We start from the raw sequence: 23664 nt of genomic DNA on the forward strand, positions 1-23664 counted from the left end.
TTATCCTGACGCAAGGCTGGAAAAAAAGTTTCGGTGGGGAGGCAACCGATAAGCTGCGATAAAGAGACCCCACCAAAATTTTCGACGCAGCTTAGGTAGCCTCTCAACAGATCGTCAGCCAGCCTCACCTTGGACCTACCTACTATTACTAGTACTCATACCACCAACCCCAGTCGCGCATCCTAGTCACGATGAGCGACGTCAAGCGAAGGAAGATCTCCAACGGAGATGGGGAGATCCGCAAGAAGAAGCAGAAGAATGAGAGGCCCAAGAGTCCTTCGCCTGCTGCAGAGGACTCCTCCAGCGAGGAAGAGTCCGCAACCATTGATGTTCCTTCGAATGAAGAGTCCCCCGAGACCCCTAAGACCTTTGCCGAACTGGTACAGTCTCCCCCCGACTCTGCTTCTAGAATTCTTGTCTGACAATCCCAGGGTATCGTAGAATCACTGTGCGAAGCCTGCGAGGCCCTCAACTACAAATACCCGACCCCGATCCAAGAAAAGTCCATCCCCGTTGCCCTCCAAGGCCGCGACATTATCGGCCTCGCCGAGACGGGTAGCGGCAAGACTGCCGCCTTTGCCCTTCCCATGCTCCAGGCCCTCTTAGAAAAGCCCCAGCCGCTCTTCGGCCTCGTCCTGGCACCGACCCGAGAACTCGCAACCCAGATCGGCCAGGCCTTCGAGGCCCTCGGCGCCATGATCTCGCTGCGATGCGCCGTCATCGTCGGCGGCCTCGACATGGTGCCGCAGTCCATCGCGCTCTCCAAGAAGCCACACATCATATGCGCCACCCCGGGTCGGCTGGTGGACCACCTGGAGAAGACCAAGGGCTTCTCGCTGCGTACGCTCAAGTTTCTGGTCATGGACGAGGCCGACCGCCTGCTGGACATGGACTTTGGCCCCAGCATCGACAAGCTGCTCAAGTTTATCCCGCGCGAGCGCCGCACCTACCTCTTCTCCGCCACCATGAGCTCCAAGGTCGAGAGCCTGCAGCGCGCCAGTCTGCGCGACCCCGCCCGCGTGAGCATCAGCTCCAACAAGTACCAGACCGTGTCGACGTTGCTGCAGCACTACATCTTCATCCCCCACATGCGCAAGGACACCTACCTCGTCTACCTCGTCAACGAGTTCGCCGGCAAGTCCATCATTATCTTTACGCGCACCGTCTGGGAGACTCAGCGCGTCGCTATCCTGCTCCGCACGCTCGGCTTTGGTGCCATCCCGCTGCACGGCCAGCTCTCGCAGTCGGCGCGCCTGGGCGCCCTCAATAAGTTCCGCTCCGGCGTTCGCAGCATCCTCGTCGCCACCGACGTGGCCGCCCGCGGTCTCGACATTCCCAAGGTCGACGTCGTCCTCAACCAGGACCTGCCGCAGGACTCCAAGACGTACATCCACCGCGTGGGCCGCACCGCCCGTGCGGGCAAGTCGGGTGTCGCCGTCAGCATCGTCACGCAGTACGACCTCGAGATCTACCAGCGCATCGAGGCCGCTCTGGGCAAGAAGCTGACCGAGTACCCGACCGTCAAGGAGGAGGTCATGGCCTTCCAGCCGCGCGTCGAGGAGGCGCAGAGGCACGCCAAGGTGGAGATGAGGGACATGTCGGAGCGCCAGGGCAGGGGCGGCGCGACGATGCGTGGTAACAGGGCCAAGCGCAGTAGGAGGGACGACATGGATGCAGAGGAGCGCTAGAGACGACTGGATTTGGGGTCATATATGGCGTTGTGGAATTTTGGTCGGGTTTGGTTAAAGTCAAAAGTTATCATCAGTCGGACTACTTAATGTCCCGACTCTAATGGCTCTCTTTTCTGCCTGGTTCTAACTGAGAAAGTAGAACATCATTCATACACCTCAGCACGTACATGTTTCCTGTCAGTGCCTGTCACAACTACATATACTACATCATGGATGCTGGTACGATTAGAGTCACCACTCTCGCCCAAAAGAGCTTTTCCATCTCTTACTATTCGTACCTACAGTAGGCACCTCCCTGCGTGGCAGACTCGTGATAGAACTACAACCCGGGCCTCTTGGAGTAGATGACATAAGGCTGAGATGGGCCACGTAACATTCCTTGACCCTATGAGGACAACTGAAAAGACATACCAGTAAAGTGCTATGTGGTCGACTGCGAAGGGCTCCGACGCGTTCTGCTTCCCAGTGTACCTTTGTACTCGTACTGTATCACCCGTTGTCTGTCCAAAGGCCCGCCCTATAACGCTCAAGCCGCCTTTACACGGGATTTGACACAAGCATGTGATAATACGAGGTACTAATAGTTGGGAAGACGACTCAAAGTCGGCACGCAGGTCTCATGCCAGCGGGGAAGGGATGTCCAAAACATGCCCTTGGGTAAACTCGGTGGCGCGTGACTACTACAACCAACTAAGTAGACAGAGTACCGTCCGACTAGATGGACGTCCGATCTTGACAATGTATGCCGAGCAAGGGAGTTTCTGGCCGAACAAACAACTTTTTCCTGCGCCCGAGACAAAATTATCAAAAATGTTCGTTGACTAGTAAACCCCATGTTTGTTCGAGGTCATTCAGACCAATGTTGCCAGAGGTGTCAGAGCTCGGTGTCCCTCGGCTTGGCAACCGTTCTAGACGCACGGGACGGTTGGAAGTGAATACCTACATACATACCAGGTAGCACTGCATGCATAGTATTCGTACGGGGTATGAAGTACGTAGATGGACTATGTGGATAGTAACCAACCAGCCTTGGCAGCATAGTATTGGGGGCTGGATCTTCGTCGTGCATTGATGAACTCGATCTTCATATCTGTGAGACTGAAATCTGCTCCTGGATGCTAGGCTTTGGATTGTAATCTTGTGCCTCGTCGCTGGGGCTCGGAGTTGGATGGTCTGCCGTTGTCCTACTCTCGTATGCTGTTATTAATATTTTGTGTTTGCGTTGATGGTGCGGACGAGTACGAAGTAAGCATGTAATAAGAGACCGGGGTATATACGAGTACTCGAAGGGTGCCGCACGGTGTAGCTATTGGAAGCTGACGGGGAGGTCCGTTAAAGCTTGCTGTGCCGAGATGGTTCAGACAGTCTTACTATGTACTCTTAGTAAGACTGCCTTGGGCAGAAAAACGCGGTGGCTGATGGTGGTATACTAATTATTAGTGGCAGGTTTTGCACAGAGTTCTTTGGAGCCTTCTTTTGATGCATTTTAAGCTTAAAGTGGCCGATTAGGGGCCAGATGTTGGCAGTGGACGCGGCACCGGAAGAGCGGCAACTGTGCTCGTATATCCGTGTGTCACGGTGTGTGTGCCACCATCTGGAAACGGTGAGAGGTCGGGTGACGCGTACGAGAGACAAACCTTTGGCCACCTGATTGGCACCTGATTGGCGGACCTGGAAAGGGAGGAGCGGTGGTGGGCTTGCACCGTTTACCGCGTTGCCTCCTGAAGGAAGGTCGCCATGCCCTGGCCAGGGGTATCTGGGAGTGGCTGCAGTCGTACCCAGAAGAGGATGGCACTAGCAAGTTTGGAGCGACAAATGGCGCGCCTCCGTTAGAGAATACTTGACAACTGACGGAACCTCGGGGTGCGACTGGCCACGGCACTGGATCCAGGATTTCTCCAGCATAATCCATGCTTCCAGTACGAGTTAGAGTGCAGACACCCCCCCCAAATCCGCCTCATCCACCTGCCCCGGGGACCACCCGCCCCCCTGGGGAGGCAGAAAAAATGTACATGCTCGCTCTCGCACTCTTAGTCCCGGGTTTTAAGGACACATGGTGAGACAGACGACGGAGGGGCGCCCGGGAGACCATACTCCTATTACTATTATTCCAGGTTCTTTCGTACTTCGTACTTGAACCTTTTCTGTCCGTATGTACGGATAGTCCGTCATTGTCGAGGAGTTTTAAATCCCGTCCAGTCCTTTCCGCCCGATACGACCACCGCGATGCGTCCATTCGTCCCCTTTGGTCGCGTCACGCTGGTCGTGCTCGCGCTCCTCATCGCCTTTGCCTTCGTTCTTGTTGCACAGAGCAGCGCCATCACCTCGTCGACGGCCTTCCGCACTGGCACCGACAAGCTCTGGTCAACGTTCGGCAACTCCAACAAGGACATCTCCTTCGACCTCACCAAGCCGCCCGTTGCCGGCTGCGAGGACATTGTCAACGATCTCCAGCAGCAGCTCATCCGACGCTACTCGGAGGTGTTCAAGGGCGTCCGCCATGCTAACATCTGGGGCTACCTGGAGACGGAGAACAAGGGCGATGCCGCCATCTGGGCTGCCCAACAGATTCTCCTGAGCATCCTGGGCATCCAGACCATGGAATCATGCCGGTTCGAACCCCGAATCCCCCCACCCTCTGCACGTTTCGCACCCGGCATACTGACAGTTTGCACGGCAGCTTCCTTCGTCACTGCGATGTCGACAAGTTCTGGGCCAAGCTCGAGTACTACCGCCCGCACTCCGCCATCATCATGGCCGGCGGCGGCAACTTTAACGATTACTACTGGGAGGACCAACCTTCGCGCATACAGATGATCTCGACCTTCAAGAACGTCTCCATCCGTGCTTTCCCCCAGAGCATCTACATGAGGAACGAGGAGCGCATCCAAAAGACCAAGGACGCCTTCAACCAGCACCACGATCTTCAGCTCGCTGCCCGCGACCGCCCCAGCTGGGAGTGGCTGAACGATACCTTTGGCGAATCCCAGGGCATCAGGAACGAGCTGGTCCCCGACATTGCCTTCATGTGGGGGAACCGCTCCGAATTCAGGACCGAGCGTGAGAAGACGTGAGTCCCTCCCCTCCTGGGAAACCTATTTTGTTACATCCCGTTCCGTCTAACATATCTTCCCCTGCAGTCACGATATCCTCATTCTCGCCCGCGAGGACCTCGAGATCTCCGCTGGCAACTCCACCGACATCCCCTGGGGCAAGGGCGTGCTCGACGTGGGCGGCTCCATCGGCAACGTCTCGTACCACAAGGTCGACTGGCGGCACACACCAACGCCCGGAATCGACGAGCCGGGTGGTCCGGACGAGGAGCACGGCGCCAACCAGCGCGCGTGGATCAAGGCCATGGACGGCTTCGAGCTGCTCGGCTCCGCGCGCTTCGTCATCACCGACCGCCTGCACGGGCACATTCTGTCGACCGTCATCGGCGTGCCCCACGTCCTCATGGACAGCAAGCTGGGCAAGAACCTCAATTTCCATAACACGTGGACGCGCGACTGCCAGTGCACCCGCATAACCAACAGCATGGATGAGGCGCTCGACGTGGCGCGCCTGTATTTCGAGCACAACCCGCGAGATTGAAGACATCTTCTTTTCCGGCGGTTTCTATATTATTATTCTCTTTTCTTTTTCTTTTTGGCATACCGTTATTTTATGCCCCTCAAAATGAGGACGGCCGTGTCGGATACTTTTTTGGCACTTGCAGGCGCTTGGGATATTTGACCTGACTATGGATGTCTTTCTCTGCATTACAGTACTCACTCTGTACATAGCATATCCCCCCCAAAGTATTAAGTAGTACTACATATATAGTACGCATGTATGTATGGATCACGACCCTACTGTACTGTTCGATATTTCAACTTAACTGGCATCTCACCGTGACCGCCTGACGGTGAGACCGTCGTTAACTGTTAGAGGGCTCGCTCCCATGATAATCCGCGGCATCCTCGATCCGTCCTTACAGGAGCTTGTTCGTAATAAGGGCACACCCCCTAATTCAACTCGTCGGACGTACTAATTTCCTTAGCGGCATAGCGCTTCAGACGGCGTTGGCGCGACATCCACCCAACTAGAATGTAACCCCCCTAGAGACCCCTGGTGACCTATCCGATGGCGTGCTCTTCTGCCGCCGTCTGGCTGCCGTGTCTGTCTCGGCACTGTGTGCAGGGTGCATCGTTCTTCCGCCTTCCCAGTTCCAGGTTGGTTGATGAGTCTCCACCCAACCACCTCGCATCCAACCTGGAGGGACGGAGCGGAGTGCATCTTGGTTTTCACCTGGCTAGAGCCAAGTCTCCTTGGCGAACCCCATCGGCAATATGCCACGCTGCATCGCGAGTCGCCATGTTGGAGAAAAGCCTCAAACTACGTATGTATTTGGAGGCTTTTGGATGCTTCCCCACGACACTCTTCAAGACTGAGGTATTGGAATGGCAGTCGATCGGTCCTGTCTGGAACCATTGTACGCGGACGCATGCGTAATGCTGCCCCACGGCATTAAGGTTAAAGCACTCCGGCCGAACCATAATATCAATAGGTACCACATGTGCCCTAAGAACCATGTGCTGAGTTAAGTGTCGTGATTAGATTTGTCTATCTCTAGGTATCCACCGTAATACTCTATAGACTATATCTAGTTCTGTCATTTCATTCCCGCTGAGTCGCATGAAAATGAGTAAATATATACGTTGTATAGAAAAATAACAAGAAAACCGTAATAGTAGGAGAGACCACAGGTTATATTGGAAGTGACGCGCTCATCTAGGCGCTGTCCTTAGACTCCTTCAGCTCTGTCGCCGACTCCTCGTCGCGCGCGATAGGCTGGTATCCGCCCTGGGCCGGCTTCTTGCTGTGGGCGTACCGGTCACGGGCCCAGCCGTAGAGGGCGCTGCCACCGAGGATGAGGAACATGCTGCCGGCACGGTCAAAGGTGAGCATCTCGCCGAGTAGAACAATAGCTAGGGAGCTCTGGGCGACGCCGCGGGCGGCCGTGACGATCATGTGGGTTGTTGGGCTGGTGACCTCGATCTGCATGAAGGTGGCGATGGTGAGGAGGAAGGCTGACACGCCAGTCATGGAGGCCGACGCGAGGAACTGGCGGCCACCCTCGGACGACTCGCTCAAGTCGAACATCTTGCCGGCCGTGCTGAGCTCGCCAGAAATGGGCAGCAGGGGCAAGTAAAAGGGCAGGGCCATACAGTTGGACATCCAGACCATCTGCCACATACCCTCCTTGGACTTGCCAAGGAAGCGCTTGACGACGACCGACTCGATGGCCGTGGTTAGACTAGAGCCGACACCGAGAATGATGCCCTTGCCGCTAGTAAGGGCCTGACCGTAGTCGGCAGCCATGCCTGCAACGAAGCCGGCCATGACCATGGCGCAGCCAGCGAGCGACAGGGGCGGGTAGTACGGTCGTGGGCGGAGGACGACGAGCGAGAGAAGGAGGGTGAAGGGGAGGAGGAGACCGCGGGCGATCTGGTAGACGGAGGCATTGACGGAGGCGAGGCAGTAGGTCTTAGCGAGGATACCGACGAGGCGGGCGATCGTGAGCGGGAGGAGGGCGACCCATGCCTAAATTGCGCTGCGTTAGCATACACGTATGATGGTGTTACCCAGTATAATGGGTGGTCCGGAGATCGGATCGGTGTGCAACGCAGAGTATAAGGGGCCCATACCGAAGGTGGTCGTGAAAGTTGGATCCAGCCTGTGAAGACGCCCACGACGGTGAAGAGAAGCACCTGGACGGCCGTCTGGAGCGCCAGGAGGGTGACGGGAGCCTCAATTCCGTTGAGGGCCGACTTGGAGAGAATGGTACTGAGGATAGCGCAGGAGGAGTGGAAGAGCACCGTCAAGGCGACTTTGGTGCGCGTCGGAGGAGCGGAAGGCTCTGGCTGGTCCGCCATGGCGACGACGATGGTTATTGATACGGCGTCGGCGTCGTCGGAAGCGGTGGTGGTGAATCAACGAAGGTGAACAGCCACGGCTCCCAGCTCCAACCAACAACCTCGAAGGGCAACAGGAATATAGAATACGGATACAAAAGCAGAGAATCCAAAACGCAAACACCGACACACACAGGCAAGCACACAAACGAGGGGCTGTCCTGGGTCGAATGATCCAAAGACGAAAGAATCGGGTGTAGTTCAAAAACGAGAGGAAGTGGTTGTGGTTGCAGGTTGCAGTGGAAATGTCACCTTGGACTTTGGCTTGGGCCTGCAAAGGATTGAATGTTGGGAAGGCGCCCCTCCAGAAACGAATCCTGAGGCAAGTGCCTGCATAACCCACGCTGCCACCGCTGGGAAGGAAGCAGGTAAAAGGGGTGGGGTGTGCGTCCAGGCGCTACAGCACACAGTGACCGTATTAGATATCCCGCCTGGCCACCAATACTCGTCCGTATTATTACGGAGTAATACTCTGTACAGACTTGAGAGCTAGCACTCTCTATGAACCCTTCCAGCGACAGTCAACAAGAAACGATAGACGGCCTGGTCTAACGAGTATCATACAGGATTGGTGCAGCAGGTAGGGCAATTGAGCAGGCTGTTGTTGTACGATCATAGGCGGTGGAGTGGTGGCCGACACAGTAGGTCCGTTTACGGTCTGACTGTGCTCGTCTTTTAGCGTGGGGTCACTGGACTCACTGGATGGCAGGGGACTTGCCAGCAGTGGAGTTTAGGTGGGCCGTGGATGAGTGGCTTACAGAAGCCCGGACGCGCGCTGGAAATTCCCCCTTTTCCATTCATGTGTTGTTCCCTAGTTGGGAAAGCAGCCAGTGGTCCGCAAAATTGGCTTGCAAGATCCGTCCCTCCCATTCGTCCCGCCATCTCCGCGAAGGGTCCTTTAATGGAAAGAAGGGTCAGGCCGTCAGCATCCGAATTCTGGGTCGTCGGATAATGCCGCTGAGGCCATTCTGCCAAAAGTTGGATGCTGACTGTCTCTATGAGTAATACGAGTAGTCTTCTCCAGGTGGTCAATTCGGGCCAGATTGAGATATTAGAGGCTCCGGCGTTGCATCGGGAGTACAAGCCTAGGAAAAAGCCAAGTCCGATCAAGAGTGCACCGAATATCTTGGCTCGAATCCTACAACAGATTCAGCGTCATGGCCCGCTATAATACGGCGTGGCCCCGGCTCGTTGTTCACGGATGTGCACGGCCGGCCGTCTAGAGTGCTACCGCGAACCTGAGACACGATGACGGTGTTGCGAGGCTGACAACCAGAGACGATTAGCAGCAATGGATGCCGCATCATTTTGCCTCCAGACGCCCCTTGTCGCGCCTGTCAAATCCTCCAGCTTCCTTATCATAGACCCCTTGTGTTGGCGACTCAGCGTCCAGTCATGTTCGAAGTTCGAATCTTCCAGCCATTTTTCAACCAACCCTTCTGTAATACGGCGGGTTTTTGGAAGCTAGGGCCACTCAGTGCCGATCCTCTAGGCCGATTACGACAAGGACATGTGTGGCGACACGAGATTACCTCTGCCGTGTTGATATCAAATGTTAATACGCAAACGGCTCAGCTAGCAGAGATTACCGCCGCCTCTTACGAGTACGAGTAATACAAGTGGATGCGAAACCGTAGAAAACGGTCATTATTATTTAGACATCACAAGCGACGTCCTTGGGTACGAGTACCATGTTGAAGCTCACTAGCTATATCTCACGTTGTGTACGGAGTACTAGTACTATTATTTATATAGCATCCGTAGGTTATATCTGTACGGAGTACTCCGTACTACGTACGCATTATATAAATCTGCGGAAATAGGACGTCCTGCGGGTTTTGGCCCCCATTCCGCGCTCGGAGCCTCAGAGCCTCAGAGCCTCAGCATCCCAGTCGTAGTCTGGTGAGGTCATCAAAAGATGACGGGCCGGACTCCCGCCTCAGCCCCTTGGACACTGTGAGATTGACTCACAAACTTGGTCCTGTCAGGACAGGGGCCTGCGGTGGGCGTCTCCCAAGAAGTGGGCTGAGAATAACACTCAGTCGTCAATTCAACTCCTACTCCTAGTCCTGATACGAAGTAGTACGAGGGGTTCTCCGTAATATTAGTATTATTCCTTCGGAAGCCAATTGGCATTGGCTCCAAAAACCTGGGAGCTGAGGCTCTCACTGGGTCTCACCATGGTGGCACCATGTTGGTCATGTTCCGTGCTCCGCATACCGACTATCATTATCAGGAATGTTAATGAAAAAAGCAGTACGAGTAGCCATAGAATACCTAGCAGTACGCATTCTTACTCCGTAGGCTGCAGCCGTCGATAACATGGCGAATCCCCTATTACCTCGAACAGTCTGTGCATCTATAATGCATTCCAGTCGAGAAAATTTTCTTTCTACCTACTCCGTACTGTATCTGTAGTTAGTGTACGAGTAGTATTCGATCCTGTGGCAGGTTTAGCTTGATTGTATGAGTATCACTGTACGAAGTACTCGTACTGATTCCATGTCAAAGATAAATGCTTTCTCAGGTAATCTTGTTGCGATACTTCACCCGCCTTAGCCGTCCTGTTTCAGAGGAGACCTCCTCAGGAGGGCGGGTAATCCTAGTTGCTAAGTTCGATTCACTCATTATTACTATATAAACTATATACCTCTCATTTTGGTGGGAGAGGCACCGACAAGACACTTTCACGGGGGTGCCTAGTCGTTCTCCTGATCAACCTCCTCGCATCGGATATGCGGTTACTCACGAGCAATGCTCCTAAGAGTCACCAGATAACAATACCCCAACAGTCCTAGGGACTAACGGCAAGCGGTACATTCCATGTGAGTTAACTATACTGTTATTGTCTATACTCGTTCACATCATCGAAAGGCCTTCTTCTCATGCAGCAAAGATTATTCATCAGAACCCATTCTTAAACTTGCTCCCACCACGCTCGAATAATACTTCGTCCAACAGAATATGGAGGGGATACGAGCAACATACAACAGGGCATCGCCGTTCTAGCCGTCGGTCCCACTGCTCCGGAAGGTCGCGCACAGCGCCGCGTAGTGGTGCGTCAGGTCCAGCACAGGTTGGGGCAGACTCGTCGCCTGGATGATGCTCCTAACCTTGACGGCGCCCTCGTCCTCGATCAGCGTCCGTACCGTGTGCAGCAGCTCCGGACTGAACTCGCTGTACCACCGGTACTGCCACGCCACCAACCGTATCACCGCCTGGACCGTGTCCCGGGTGCTCTTGGCGTCCTTGTAGACGCGCAGGATGCCCGCCAGGGCCCGGGGGCTGAATCGGAGCGACAGGCACGCGCGGTACGCCTCCATAGCCTCATCTACGTGCTGGAGGCGCTCAGCCAGGGACCCGAGGATCTCCCACTCCTCAGCAGACTTTTTGTACTGCATCTGCTGTGCTCGGTACTGGGCCATCTGGGTACGCCAGATGGTGTAGACCCGCAAGTCCTCGTATAAAACCATGAAGAGGCTGTCGAGCCAGCGCTCACAGAGACGCTTAGTGTTGAGCTTGGACAGATTCTCATCATTGGAGACGCCCTAGTTTGTGTTAGCTGAGGGCCCTGAGGACTAAGAAAGCCGACTCACATTCTCAGTGTCCGCCTTGACTTCGCCAGGATCGATTGTGCTCGACGGCTTCTCTACCCCCTTGCTATGGCCATTTGGCGCCAGAGTCTCTGCCGCCTTGGTTCCAGTTGGCTTCTCACTCTTCGCCTTCTCTGCATCCTCATCCTCGTCGGATTCATCATCGCCATTCGTAGCGACTTCAGACGTACCGCGGATGCCATCGATGCTAGAGTTACGTTTCGCGCCAGAGTGTGTAGCCTCCTGCTTCTCTGTTCGATACTCATCCTCCATGACGAACACGTTGCTACGGATCTTAAGAAGCTGATCCCAGCCAATCTTAGCCGTCATCTCAGTCAGAATGCTGTACGCCTGCTTGAATGTCCCCTTATAGGACGCGGCGCGCAGGCCAAGCAGACTAGGATCGACCTGTTCCGAGTATCTTAACTCGGGCTCGCTGTCGATTTCGTCGAGGCGGGTCTCCGGCAGTGTCGGAAGATTGACTTCCTTCGGCTCGGGCATAACCGGCGTATCCTTGTCCTGGTAAGTAAACATGGGACAAGAGTTGAGAATCGTCAGGGCGTTCTCCCAGTCCTCCATAGCCACGTAGACTTGAGCCAGCCTAGACCACGTGCCGAACTCACTGGGCGCAGCAATGGTGCTGCGATCAGCGCACCGGAGAGCCATCTGTAACCTCTCCTCCTTTTGCTCGGGGGTCGCTGCTGTCTGCGCTTTTTGGAGCAGGAACTCGGCCTGGGTATCCAGCATAACGTAGTCCATTGGCGTGTCCTGCAGGGACTGGTAGAGGGTCCTGACACCAGCGACTTCCTCATTACCCATGAAGAGAACCTTGGCAAGCAGCGACGACACTTCGACGCTTTGAGTTCGAAGCTTCTCAAACAAGTTGATGCCGGATGCGTAACGTCCCGTCGTCTGGAGATACTTTAGAAGCCCAGCAGTGAGGTGGTTGGACACGTTGGTTGGTACTTGGACCACAGAGTCGGAGCCCAGTTGCCAGCCTGCAAAAGTTAGAGATGAGTGCCTTAAAATGACATGACGAGACTTACCCCTAAAGAAGAGTTGCTCGGCCGCATTGAGGAATCGGTGCTCCGTCTCGGTGTTGGTGACCGGGTTGAAGCGGCGCACGCCCATGATCTTGCGAATAGTGTCGCCACTTCCATTGTCGGCGTATGAGTACGCCCTGAGGACACTGCAGAGGTATGTCTCGAGCCATAGCTCGTCGGTGGCCTTCCTCTTGTCACCACGCTCATCGACGCAGTAGCTCTCGACGGTACCGGGGATGGAGACGTGTATCCGCATGTCTAGCCTCGAAAAGGCATTGTAGCAGCTTCTCGTGTCAGCGTATTTGCCCCTCAATCCATTCCCGATGGTGCGGCATACCAGTATACGCCCTCGACAATCTTGGTCGTTGCATTCGCCCCGTGCTCCTTGTAGGTTAGGGTGTTGATGTAGGCTGCAAGACTCGCAGACGAGGACGCGTCGACACCGGTAACATGATGGTAAATGCCGGTCTAATAGGGTCAGCAGGTTGTGTCGGGGCGGTAGAGGATGATCGGGAAGTTCATACGTGCTTCCCCTGATTGCGTGTCGCCTGCTTCACGAGGTGGACCAGATCTGGCGGGCCGAGCTCCCGCAGAGCTGCCAATGACTCCGTTCTGGCATCAAGTGACTCGTGCAGATATTCCTCTGTGAGCCTTCAACCCAGCTTGTTAGCAGACGTCAATGCAAGAGTGGTGGTGGTCTCACTCAGGCACGGCTGGCGCTACCATGGCGACAGCAAGCTCCTTGCGACGGGGCAGATGTTCGGGGTCTCCGAAGGGAAGATTCGATCCTGCTTCGAGCAATGTTGGGATGAGTACGATAACTTTTGATCAAGCTGATGCCGGACGAGAGCCGAAGATTCGAGTCTGTCGGACTGTGGGGAGCGGATGGGCTTGAGCTGTTATATGCTGCCCATCATCTGGAGCTTGATTGACCACATGTTGGTCCTGATTGATGGCGAGTGGACGCACAGGCCAGAGTTGAGCTGTGGCTAGTGCCAGCCTTACCCCTGCGCCACAAGGCAGGTATTTCCCATTGGTGGCTTGAGGCAAGGCTGCAGGTACAGCTTAGGCCATGGTACGAGTACTGTACTTACTAAAAGCGAATCAAGGTGTCGCGTTCCATCAGACGCGCACACCCCAAGCTTCAACCGGTCAACGGCGCCAAGATATAGTTTCACGAATACAACGACGGATCGATGGCGGCCACGATTCGACACGAATGACGGCGCATCCATCTCACGCGCATCAGCCGCCATCATGGTTAGATATCCAGGGCTTTGAAGAGGATCGCGCAGGCTAACGTCTCTATAGCCGGCCTTCCAGGCAATCAACCTCGAGCCGGAGGAGAATGTCGACGAGCAGATTGACACAACCAAGGAGCTCCATGTATGTCGCGCCATGGTGGAGGGGAAATACTCTAGATGCTGATGCCCACGCAGGTCGATGAAGCGCTCAAGCGATTCCAGACAGCCCTGAGGCTCCATGCCCAGGGACCCCGATCCCGCGAAGCCGCCGGCGCTGCCTACGAGGAACTTTTCAAATCAGAGATTTTCAAATACCGCGAAGCGAGGACCGATTACGAACGCGCCGAGAGACAGGCAAATGGCGAGGCTGAACCAGAAGCCCTCGAGGCGTTCTCGGAAGGCTTGGACATCGACGCAGGCGGTGCCGACGGCGTTGCCGCAACCTTATCTCTGGCCCTTTACCTCGCATACAAGAACTACGGCGAGTTCTTTTTGGACAAGTTGAAGGACCTCCGTAACTCGGATCCTAACTGGAAGAACAAGTCTCGGGTGCTCTACTATGAGGATGGAGGAGACAAGATTCTGAGCAGCTGGGCCAAAGCACTAGACCAGGATCCATCCGACCCTGAACTCTGGCGCAGGGTGGCGCGGTTTGCGGGAGCCTTGAACAGTGGCAGGCTCAAGCGATACTGCTTGGAGGCTGCAATTGAAATGGATGACGATCCGGCCGTCACCGAGGTCGACCCTCCGTCTTTGGCGGAGGGTTTGGCCGGGGAGCAATTGAAGGAGCAGCTGGAACTCCTTGGAGATGAAATGGCTCTCTCACACCCCATTCTGGGCCCTTGGGTTGGCAAGGAGATGCCTGAGCTGATGAAGCGCCACATCGACCCCATACCTTTGCTGCCGAATCCAACTCAGAGGCTGACCCCTCCCCCTTCCCGCCCAGCCGAGGTGCCCAAACTGCTGGAGGAGGTGGATGCGGATGCATCACAACAGGCTAACAACTCCGAGATTAAGCCAGTATCATCATGGTCACAGCTTGGTAAAGAGTTGATGAAACACCTTGAAGAGACTACCGCTACCCAACTAGCGTGCGAGTCAAGTCTGGAATCCTCCCCATCTGATACGGAAATGAGCCCGAGTCCCAATGAAACCGGTACAGCGGACCATGAGGACAAGTCGGTGCCAAAAAACGGGGACGTAGAGGAAGCGACAGACGCCTCCGCCAAGTCGCCCGATGAGAAGGAAGTAAAAGACAAGAAGGGATCCGACGCGACTGCAGAGGCAGCAGAGAATAAGGAGACAGAGAAGGACCAGAATGAACGGAGCCAATCGGCCCCAACTACCCGGAAGCGATCCCAATCGACGGCAGGATTAGTTGATGGAGCAGAGGAAGAAACCGTCCCTGAGAAGAGGAGCAAGCGGGTTCGTCGGAGAGAGACTACTGACGCCGGAGAGCCGTCTGGGCCCGGGGCAACGATCGCCAGCCAGCTCCAGCCGTATCAAGAGGCCGACCACAATTTGTTTCAAACGACCAAGAACATCCTGGAAAACTTAGGTGTGGAGGACAAGGGCACGATTGACCGTCTAACGGAGCTTCAAGACTCCTCGGCTTCGGAAGACCGCATGGCAGGGCTCACACCTTTGGCATCCAAAGATCTCCGCGCAGCCATGATGAACTTTTCAGAAGAGTCCGCTCGCGTCCTTCTTAATAAAGAGGAGAAGGCGTTGCTAAGTCTCTCATCCTTTCTCGAACATGCCAAGTCTGGATCACAGGATCAAAGCACGACGGTTCCGTTTGACGAACACAAGGGCCTCAAGTCTTTTGTTGACAAAGTGAATCAGCATCGTGGCGGGATGACTGGCGGCGATATCGCATTTGAATGGGTGCGGGCAATCAGCAAGAGCTATGCCGAGGAGAAGTGGTCTGATGATTTGAAGACCCTTGTTGTCCAAATGCTTAATCGTCTCCACGCGGGCCTATTTGAGCGGGTTGTACAGGAGCTCGAGTACTCACAGGGCTCCCAGGAGCAGCTTGCGGACCTGGAGACGCTTGTCCCTATGTTGTTCGAGCTGCACGTGGATATCTACGAACGCATCACCAACCCAAGCAGTGTGGTCGACTACGCCACGCGCGTGGAGGCCAAGGATCGTCTAGGCCGCTGGTTGAATGTCGCTTCGACCTTTGTTCGCCTTTTGGATCGACCTGCCAACGACCCGATATGCGTACGTTTCATGTGGGCATCCGTTATGGCGGCATCACACGCCGACGAGCCTGTTAGGGAACACATGCTCATGATGTGGACATCACTCAGGGATTTCCTCAGCGAGGAGAAGCTTGAGACTATATCTCTGCCAAACAATGTAGTCATGCCCATCATCTCCGCTGATGCCGCAGATCGGGAGATTTCGAAACTCACAACCATGGACTTCTTTCTGGGGCTCTTCCAAGACGAAATGGAGAACCCGGTCCATGTCATTGAGACTCTTGAGCCTGTTCTCAACCCTTCCTCCATCCGTGTCGTGGCGCAAGATTCCGAGTCTCCCGATGCAGATGGATCCACGGAAGACTCCCGTCCTGAGGGGAAGCCCATAATGGAATGTGCTGGTCAAGGCCTGCGCGACCTGTGGAAGTTTCTACTCAGCAGTAGCACCGAGTTGAGATTGTTTCTATGGTCACAGCTAGCGGTTGCGTATGAAGCCATTCAGTACAATACGAAGCGCTTCTCGTGCTACCTAAGGAGCATCGAGATGATTGTGGCCGATCTCGAGGGAGAGGCCTACGCGAAGACGCCGGACGACTCGCGCAGACTTCTGTTGCTTAGGACGCTCAAATCGTTGGACGACCAGCTAGTACCGGCGCTGTCCATGAGTCTCAACGACCCCAGTGCCTTTGACATTATCGACGATGACCATTTCCGAGCGAGCACTGCCGCACTCGCCAAGGTGAACTGCCTACTCCACGTTGCAACACTCTGCGAGGATGAGATTCGTGTCGGGATCACTGCGGCACCGTCGAACAATAACAACTTCCAGTTGATGTCTAACAGATTACGGGAGATGCAGGTACGCGCCTGGACCTTGCAGTACACCCTGATCAACGCGGCCATTCCCCAGCAAGGGTATTTCATCTCTCCCGACAACGAAAGGGCGGGTTTCCTATCCGCTGTCCATCGTGCCCTCGGCCTGCGAAAATACTGCAAGGTCTCGAACAAGATTTTCCTCAACCTCATGCGCCGGGAGCTGCTCAGGATGAAGGACCTCGAGAACTGGGAAGACTATCTGGAGCAAGTTCTCTACGACCTCTATGGCCTGAAGCTTGGCGTTAGCGCCTGGGGAGTAGAGGAGCACGGCTGTCCGACCGAAACGTTGCAAAAGTCCAAGACAATCCAGCTTGTAGAGAGGGTTATGATCCTCGCCAACCGCATGTCCATGAAGGACCTGCTAAAGTCAGACTTGAAGACCGCCATCGACCACATGCAGCAGACCATTGGTCAACTCAAGTCCAATGCCCAGATGATTCACAACCTGCGCAACTTTACCGAATATCTGAAGAAGCCCATACATCCACTGCGGTTGTACCGAGCACTCTCTGGCAGTGTCGACCTGGATGCCGTTAACGTCCCACCTCGCTCAGATGCTCTCCTTGCGAACCACGGCTGGTTCTTCCTGCTCGGCATGATTGCACTCACCAAGTTCAAGGGTGTGGACCTCAACCGACGTCAGACCCCTGGTGCCACCGATGACCTGCGCATTGGGGCGACCTTCCTACGGCAGCAGCTGCAGTTTACCCCTGACAGATGGGATGCCTGGTTCCGACTCGCTGAGTGCTTTGACTATGAACTTGACGAAGCTGTTCTGTGGAGTGCGGACAAGATCAACAAGGACCGGGCAGAGCTCCTCAAGTTTCAGCGACATGCCATTCATTGCTACACCTTGGCTCTCTCGCACTCGCACAATGTTGACGTGGAGGCTTATGAGGGCGACCCTCTGCATGACCTTTACCACAGGTTTGGGATGCGGATGTATGCATCGAGTCGTGAGCCCTTTGCCATGGAGCCGTTCAAGCACGCTGAGCAAGAAAGGTTCTTTATCGAAGCTATGGGCAACGGGACATTCAAACGAATCGTTCATGACGAAATGACGAAGTACAAGGTGTGGAAGTATTCGGCAAGGCTCTTCAAGATGGCCATGAAGCGGCAGCCGAACAACTGGAAGTAAGTGATCCGACTCGATGGGGGAAAGACGATAGCTAACGCACACAGGAACCCCTTCATGCTCGCCAAATGTTACTGGAAAATGTTCACAGCAAAACATACTGATCTCGACAGAACCGATCAGAGAGCCCAGATCGATGCTCACACGGTGCTCAACGCCATCAAGAAATCAGTCGAGGTGGCATATAACGCGCGCAAGTCTAAGCGAAGTGAGCCGGTTCTGGAACCTCATTATAAAATCGTCTCCCTCCTGCACAAAATGGTTAAGCGTGGCGATCTTCCCGCAAAGGAAGCAGCTGCTGTTCTGTCGGAGCAGCCTTTCGGGGTACCGGTGCATGACGACGACCATTTCGCCCCCTTCTCCGAGCCCGAGGACTGGGAAGAATATATTATCAGCAATCTTACCAAGTTACAGGACAAGGACAAATCTAATTGGCAGCACCGCATCATCATGCGACATGCAAGCATCTTGTTTGATGAAAGCGATGATGTGGGTGAGAATGACTCTTACTTGGCGGCCAAGGCCGCATTCAACATTCTAAGTGACAGCATGCTCACCAAGACGATGGTTATGAACGTCTGGAAATGCGAGGCCGAACGTCCGGGCCGTCACCACGTCTACACCGAGCGATATACTCGATTTGTAACCCGGCTGCTCGTCATAATGTGCGACCGGGTGAACATGGAACAACTCCTAAAACGCATCCGTAAAAAGGGCGCCGACTTTTACCACTTCAACGACCTCTGGCACTGGTGCTGTGTCCAATTCGTCAAACTCCTCCGAAAGGCGTACCAAATGCCGGAATCGCATGAGGAAGTCTTCAAGACCATGTCTACTGAGGAATTTGAGATTGTCACGGAAAGGATCACTGAGTGGGCAGCCAGTGACGGCCCTCATACGTCCACCTTTAGCTGCATGAGGGATGCCATAGAGCTCAAAAAGCTCAACGGCGGGTTGACCAGAGCAGGACCCATTGACGACCTCATCAACGACTGCTACTCCAAGATTTACCTCGATGTTCGCGACAGTCTACCCGGGGTAGAACCGGCCAAGCTCATTGAGGAGAGGAACAAAGCCAAGGAAGCAGCTGCAGAAGCCGCCGCGGAAGCCGCTGCGAATACCGAAGGGGAAGCAAAGCCCATCAGCAGCGCTTTGCAAAGCCTGCTCAACCCTCCAGAAAGCCAGGACAGTCGCCGCACAACGCCCACCCCACAAGAATCGGAGAAGCCAGAAGCAGGCCCACGCTCTAGGAGGACCGGAATCAGAAGACCAGACGTCCTTCGCAAGGCAGAACAGGCCGTCATGCGATCCATGGAACCCAAGGCTGGGGCAACTAAGAGCCGCATCGGCAGCATATCAAGCGGCAAGCGCGGCAGCCAGACTCCTGTCGCCGCTATGAGCGAGGACGGCAGCGATGAGGAGGGACCAGACGCTCAGGTGCGGAGAGAGGCGGAGGAGGGCATGGCGGACGTGGAGATGAAGGACACTGAGGGCGAGGAGCGCAGAAACCACCTGGGCAGCGACGGGGAGAGCCTCGAAGAGAATGATGGTGATGACGAGAGCGACCTCAGTGATGCGCCCGAGGGGTCTGACGAGGAGATGCCGCCAGGACTAATGTTCCCGAACCTCTTACGCGGAGAGGCTGGTGGCCAGTCTAGTGGCGAGGAGGCGGACAGCGAGAGCGAAGGGGACGAGGCGGGAGATGAGGCCGAAGAAGCCGAAGAGGAGGACGAGGCAGAGGAGGAAGAACATGCAGAACAGGCCGAAGAAGCCGAAGAAGCACATGAGGATGAAGAGGCCCCAGAAGACTCCCAGGAGCAGGAGGATGAGCTGGACGACGGCGATATGGAGATGGCAGACGCTGATGCCCAGGGTGAAGGGGATGAAGGGTCAGATGCCGATGACAAAGCAGCGACGGGAGATGAGGAAGTGTAGAATGCCCGTCAGTCGAGGGTAAGCTGCTGGCAGACCATTCTTTGATGCCATGGGAACGGGTTGTCTCTGTCGAGTTGATTTTATCGTTTGGCGTATAGGTCTAGAACGGACGGTATGCTTTCAGGGTTGAGGTGTATGGATAGTTGAGTCCAGGGTTTGATGGTTGGGTCGGTCTCAGGCCCAGGTTTGCTGGGTATTTTATATCCATAACCCGATGCGCATTGTATCAATCCAAGCATGATGGGATTGAAGTGTACTGAGCTGCAGATTTGAAGTTGTGAACAGGTAATACTAGCAGGTAGTAAGTAGTTAGTATGTAATCCATACTTGGTCTCCACCACCACCCGCAACCGTTAGGCCCCGCGCGGGGCACGTCAAGTTGCATCACCGCTGCGATGAAATTTTGGACCTCGTCTCTCCAACCACCGAGTGCCCATCGTCTCCTCCCAACCTGTTCAATCCATCACCTGCGAAACAGCCCGGGACCCCAGCTTCACCATGGAGCCGTCTTCTTCGTCTTCAAACCCCGCCGATGTTCCTCTGGACTCTGCATCGGCCCCTCCGGCCATCGTCTGCGTTGGCATGGCAGGTAAGCTTGCTCTGCATTCTCTCCACGCTTGGGCGAAATCTCCGTTAATCACAAGCTTTCAGGCTCCGGCAAGACGACCTTTATGCGCCGCGTCAACTCGTACCTCCACTCCAAGGGAACGCCCCCCTATGTTATCAACCTCGACCCGGCCGTCCTCAGCGTGCCCTTCGAGTCCAACATTGACATTCGCGACTCGGTCAACTACGAGGAGGTCATGAAGCAGTACAACCTCGGCCCCAACGGCGGCATCCTCACCTCGCTCAACCTCTTCGCCACAAAGGTCGACCAGGTCGTCAACCTGCTCGAGAAGCGCGCGCGCCCGGACCCCGAGAAGCCCGATCGCAAGCCCATCGAGAACATCCTTGTCGACACCCCTGGCCAGATCGAGGTGTTTGTGTGGTCCGCATCCGGCACCATCCTACTCGAGTCGCTCGCGTCCAGCTTCCCCACCGTCATCGCCTACATCATCGACACGCCCCGCACGACCTCCACGTCCACCTTCATGTCCAACATGCTCTACGCCTGCTCCATCCTCTACAAGACCAAGCTGCCCATGATCCTCGTCTTCAACAAGACGGACGTCAAGGACGCTGAGTTCGCCAAGGAGTGGATGACCGACTTTGAGGCCTTCCAGGCAGCGCTGCGCCGCGACGAGGAGGGCGCCGGCGAGGGCGGCGCCGGCGGCGGGCATGGCGGCAGCGGGTACATGGGCAGCCTGCTCAACTCGATGAGCCTCATGCTTGAGGAGTTCTACTCGCACCTCAGCGTCGTGGGCGTCAGCTCGCGCGTTGGCACGGGGATGGACGAGTTCTTCGCCGCCGTCGACGAAAAGAAGCACGAGTTCATCCAGGACTACCTCCCCGAGCTGCAGCGCCGGCGCCAGGAGCGCGACGAGGCGCGCAAGAAGGCCCGCGACAAGGAGCTCGATAAGATGATGCAGGGCATGTCGGTGGGTGGGCTCCCCGTCGCGGAGAAGGGCGAGGGCGACGACGATGATATCGAGGTGCCCAGCGATGACTACGACTCGGAGGACGATGCGGTGGCTGAGCGGGAGAGCCTGCAGGCACGGTATCAGGCGACCATGGATGACAACGACGACTCTGTCATGGCGGACGCGAGCTTTGCTAAGTACCTGCACACACAGAATAGATGACCTCAAGTGGGTATCGACAGGGCAGGATATGCATGATACAGGCGTTTTGGGGCGTGGTTGGGACAATCACGGGGATCATGGTTTGTGGTATTTTGATATATTTCAGAGGGGCGCGGCCGCCTCAGTAGAGTAATGAAACGCAATGATGTCTTTCGGCCGTATATTTCTCAAATATGAAGCACCAAACTCCCATACACCCAAGTCTTTTCCTGTCGCGACCGTCCCTAAAGCAACTCCCTCCCATCACCTAGCCTCAAACTGCACCATGCTGTTCATTATGTCAGTAAAACCCCTCCACAGCTGAGGAACCGGAGATGAGAAAAGCATACCGCTTGGTGCGCTCCTTGTAGAGAACCCTCCCGGCGCAGTGCGGGCACGCCACCAGGCCATCCTTAGCGAGCGAGACGCTACCGCCGCAGTCGCCGCATAGGTAGGTCATGACGACGCGGTCCTGGCCTGTGCCCGTGGCGCCGCGCACAGCGGTGCCGGCGGAAGTGCCGGTAGGGACCTGGTATCCTTCGCGGGGCATCTTGAATAGGTGCTGTGTTTCTTTTTTTGAGTCTCGGTGTCGGGGGCGTCGGGGCGTGATCGAGTGATTCTGATGATCGATTGCTTTGTTCGCGGATGATGACTGGCAGGAGGTGGGAACAAAAAGTCGACGGGCGGTGAAGAACCAAGAGGTGAAGTGGCGGATTTGGACGGCAGAATTTTCCACGTAGGCTGGGCGGTGAGACTTGGTTGCTACTACTAACCTGCAATGGAACTTCTTCTGATGTGGAAAGAACGACTGACTACTCCGTACCTATACACGTACTTCATGATCAAAATTCCTGTCTACGAACTTTTTCTTCTTCTTTTCATCTACCACAAATATACATTCTCTCTTCCTTCTCCGTACCTCTTGTCTCTCATGATGCGCCAGAAATTATTAACACCAAACCAACACTTTGTCACTGTCGATGTGGGGTAGCTCGCCTACCCTGAACCTGGCCGTTATTCCCATTCAAGCTTGCGATATTGCGCCCAAATAGGCTGAATAGATATCTGTTCGAAGATCTTGGAGACAGTAAGTAACTTCAAAATTAACATTCAACAAGACTTAGGAATACCCTCGCACCGTACTCAAACGACCTAAACCACGATGTTCAACAGACACCAATGAAGGATCATATCCAACTCCCCAACTAGTAGTCAGCTAACATTACCAATGTTAGTATGTTAGCCATATTTGTAGTCTTGTGGTGGAATTGGCGACGAGCACTTTGAACAGTGTACGGAACACCCTATTACCTCGCTTAGAGCTAGTTGGCTGTGTGGCCTGCGGACTGACTGATACAGGGTTGGTGAAGCCATGTGCAAGGTAGCAACAGGTTACAGAGCCAACGCTGTGGGTCGCCGTTGTCTACCTTGCAGCATGAAACACAATGGATAGATCAGTGGCTCATTCGCAAAGCTTGGATATCACTGATCGGCCTCTTCATACTCTGTACGCAACAGCCAATGGGGCAAGCGAAGTCTCTACGACCTGGACAGGACTCTGCTGGGGAATTGGGCGGATTTCTTTGTTGTGGCGCCATCCGCACGGTACTAGGTTCCCTGCACCTTCGTGATGAGGATATTGAAGGGGAAAAGGGAGGTCGAAGAACCGAATCACTGGGGCCGGGGGGCTTTGCCGCTTCGTCGGCGCTCACCGCAAGGGAGCCGGGGTGTCTCATGGAAAAGAGCGGAGACGGGAGCCTCAGCCAGATGCGAATGATGTGGATTGTGGAGCAGCAGGCATCGACTTTATCAAGCCCCCATGTCTCGGGCTTTGGCAGCGGGCTTTGGCTGATGTCAGACACGCACCAAGCGCCGAACAGCGACATGACGCCGGTTCCCGATGGTCTGGGCCATTGAATTCCCACGAATGCCTTCAAAATACTCGCACATCTGTGACGTGTTCTCATCGAGAGAAGAAGAAGCTCTCGGGGTGTGGTACGGGGGCTTGTCGGCTCTCCGAGCAGCCCAGCAATGGGGTTGTTTCGTTTGCAAGCGTCGGCCAAAAATGCGACAGGCGGCGATAGAAGGCTCAAACGCCGGCACCGCAACGGCGTTGGGACACCGTCAACGCCGAGTCCACCCTGTGGCGGGGGCCGCAAACGGGAGTGCCCGTCATGGCGCAGGGGTCTAAACAATGCTATTAGCTCGTCGGCGGCGACGGCGACGGCCACTCTCTGCCACCTGCACAGTGTCCCTACTGGC

At 55.2% G+C, this 23664-nt stretch overlaps 7 protein-coding genes across 7 annotated transcripts; 4 read left to right on the forward strand and 3 right to left on the reverse strand.

Moving 5' to 3' along the window:
- Window positions 1–191: 191 nt before the first annotated feature.
- On the forward strand, window positions 192–1688 carry RRP3 (RNA-dependent ATPase RRP3; the record flags this gene model as incomplete). Its single annotated transcript, XM_083189555.1, has 2 exons — window positions 192–380; window positions 432–1688. The coding sequence occupies 2 exons, from the start codon at window positions 192–194 to the stop codon at window positions 1686–1688; spliced, it is 1446 nt and encodes a 481-aa protein (XP_083053414.1).
- A 2229-nt stretch (window positions 1689–3917) lies between these two features.
- Window positions 3918–5285, forward strand: ACO1O0_000051 (polysaccharide pyruvyl transferase-domain-containing protein; the record flags this gene model as incomplete). The annotated part of the gene is made up of 3 exons (XM_083189556.1): window positions 3918–4303; window positions 4372–4761; window positions 4832–5285. 3 exons carry the CDS (start codon window positions 3918–3920, stop codon window positions 5283–5285), a joined length of 1230 nt encoding a protein of 409 aa, XP_083053415.1.
- A 1179-nt stretch (window positions 5286–6464) lies between these two features.
- On the reverse strand, window positions 6465–7609 carry ACO1O0_000052 (uncharacterized protein; the record flags this gene model as incomplete). The annotated part of the gene is made up of 2 exons (XM_083189557.1): window positions 6465–7277; window positions 7382–7609. 2 exons carry the CDS (start codon window positions 7607–7609, stop codon window positions 6465–6467), a joined length of 1041 nt encoding a protein of 346 aa, XP_083053416.1.
- A 3044-nt stretch (window positions 7610–10653) lies between these two features.
- Window positions 10654–13010, reverse strand: BUD7 (Chs5p-Arf1p-binding proteins-domain-containing protein; the record flags this gene model as incomplete). The annotated part of the gene is made up of 6 exons (XM_083189558.1): window positions 10654–11196; window positions 11245–12239; window positions 12288–12568; window positions 12622–12752; window positions 12809–12935; window positions 12988–13010. The coding sequence occupies 6 exons, from the start codon at window positions 13008–13010 to the stop codon at window positions 10654–10656; spliced, it is 2100 nt and encodes a 699-aa protein (XP_083053417.1).
- A 531-nt stretch (window positions 13011–13541) lies between these two features.
- On the forward strand, window positions 13542–19681 carry HIR3 (uncharacterized protein; the record flags this gene model as incomplete). Its single annotated transcript, XM_083189559.1, has 4 exons — window positions 13542–13544; window positions 13596–13670; window positions 13724–17745; window positions 17794–19681. 4 exons carry the CDS (start codon window positions 13542–13544, stop codon window positions 19679–19681), a joined length of 5988 nt encoding a protein of 1995 aa, XP_083053418.1.
- A 498-nt stretch (window positions 19682–20179) lies between these two features.
- ACO1O0_000055 (GTPase NPA3) lies at window positions 20180–21423 on the forward strand (the record flags this gene model as incomplete). Its single annotated transcript, XM_083189560.1, has 2 exons — window positions 20180–20270; window positions 20333–21423. 2 exons carry the CDS (start codon window positions 20180–20182, stop codon window positions 21421–21423), a joined length of 1182 nt encoding a protein of 393 aa, XP_083053419.1.
- A 243-nt stretch (window positions 21424–21666) lies between these two features.
- Window positions 21667–21952, reverse strand: RPC10 (DNA-directed RNA polymerase core subunit RPC10; the record flags this gene model as incomplete). The annotated part of the gene is made up of 2 exons (XM_083189561.1): window positions 21667–21691; window positions 21753–21952. 2 exons carry the CDS (start codon window positions 21950–21952, stop codon window positions 21667–21669), a joined length of 225 nt encoding a protein of 74 aa, XP_083053420.1.
- Window positions 21953–23664: the final 1712 nt, after the last annotated feature.

Source organism: Amphichorda felina, assembly GCF_050947745.1.
Source record: "Amphichorda felina strain 45539 chromosome Unknown scaffold_1, whole genome shotgun sequence".
Classification (NCBI taxonomy): Eukaryota; Fungi; Ascomycota; class Sordariomycetes; order Hypocreales; family Bionectriaceae; genus Amphichorda; species Amphichorda felina.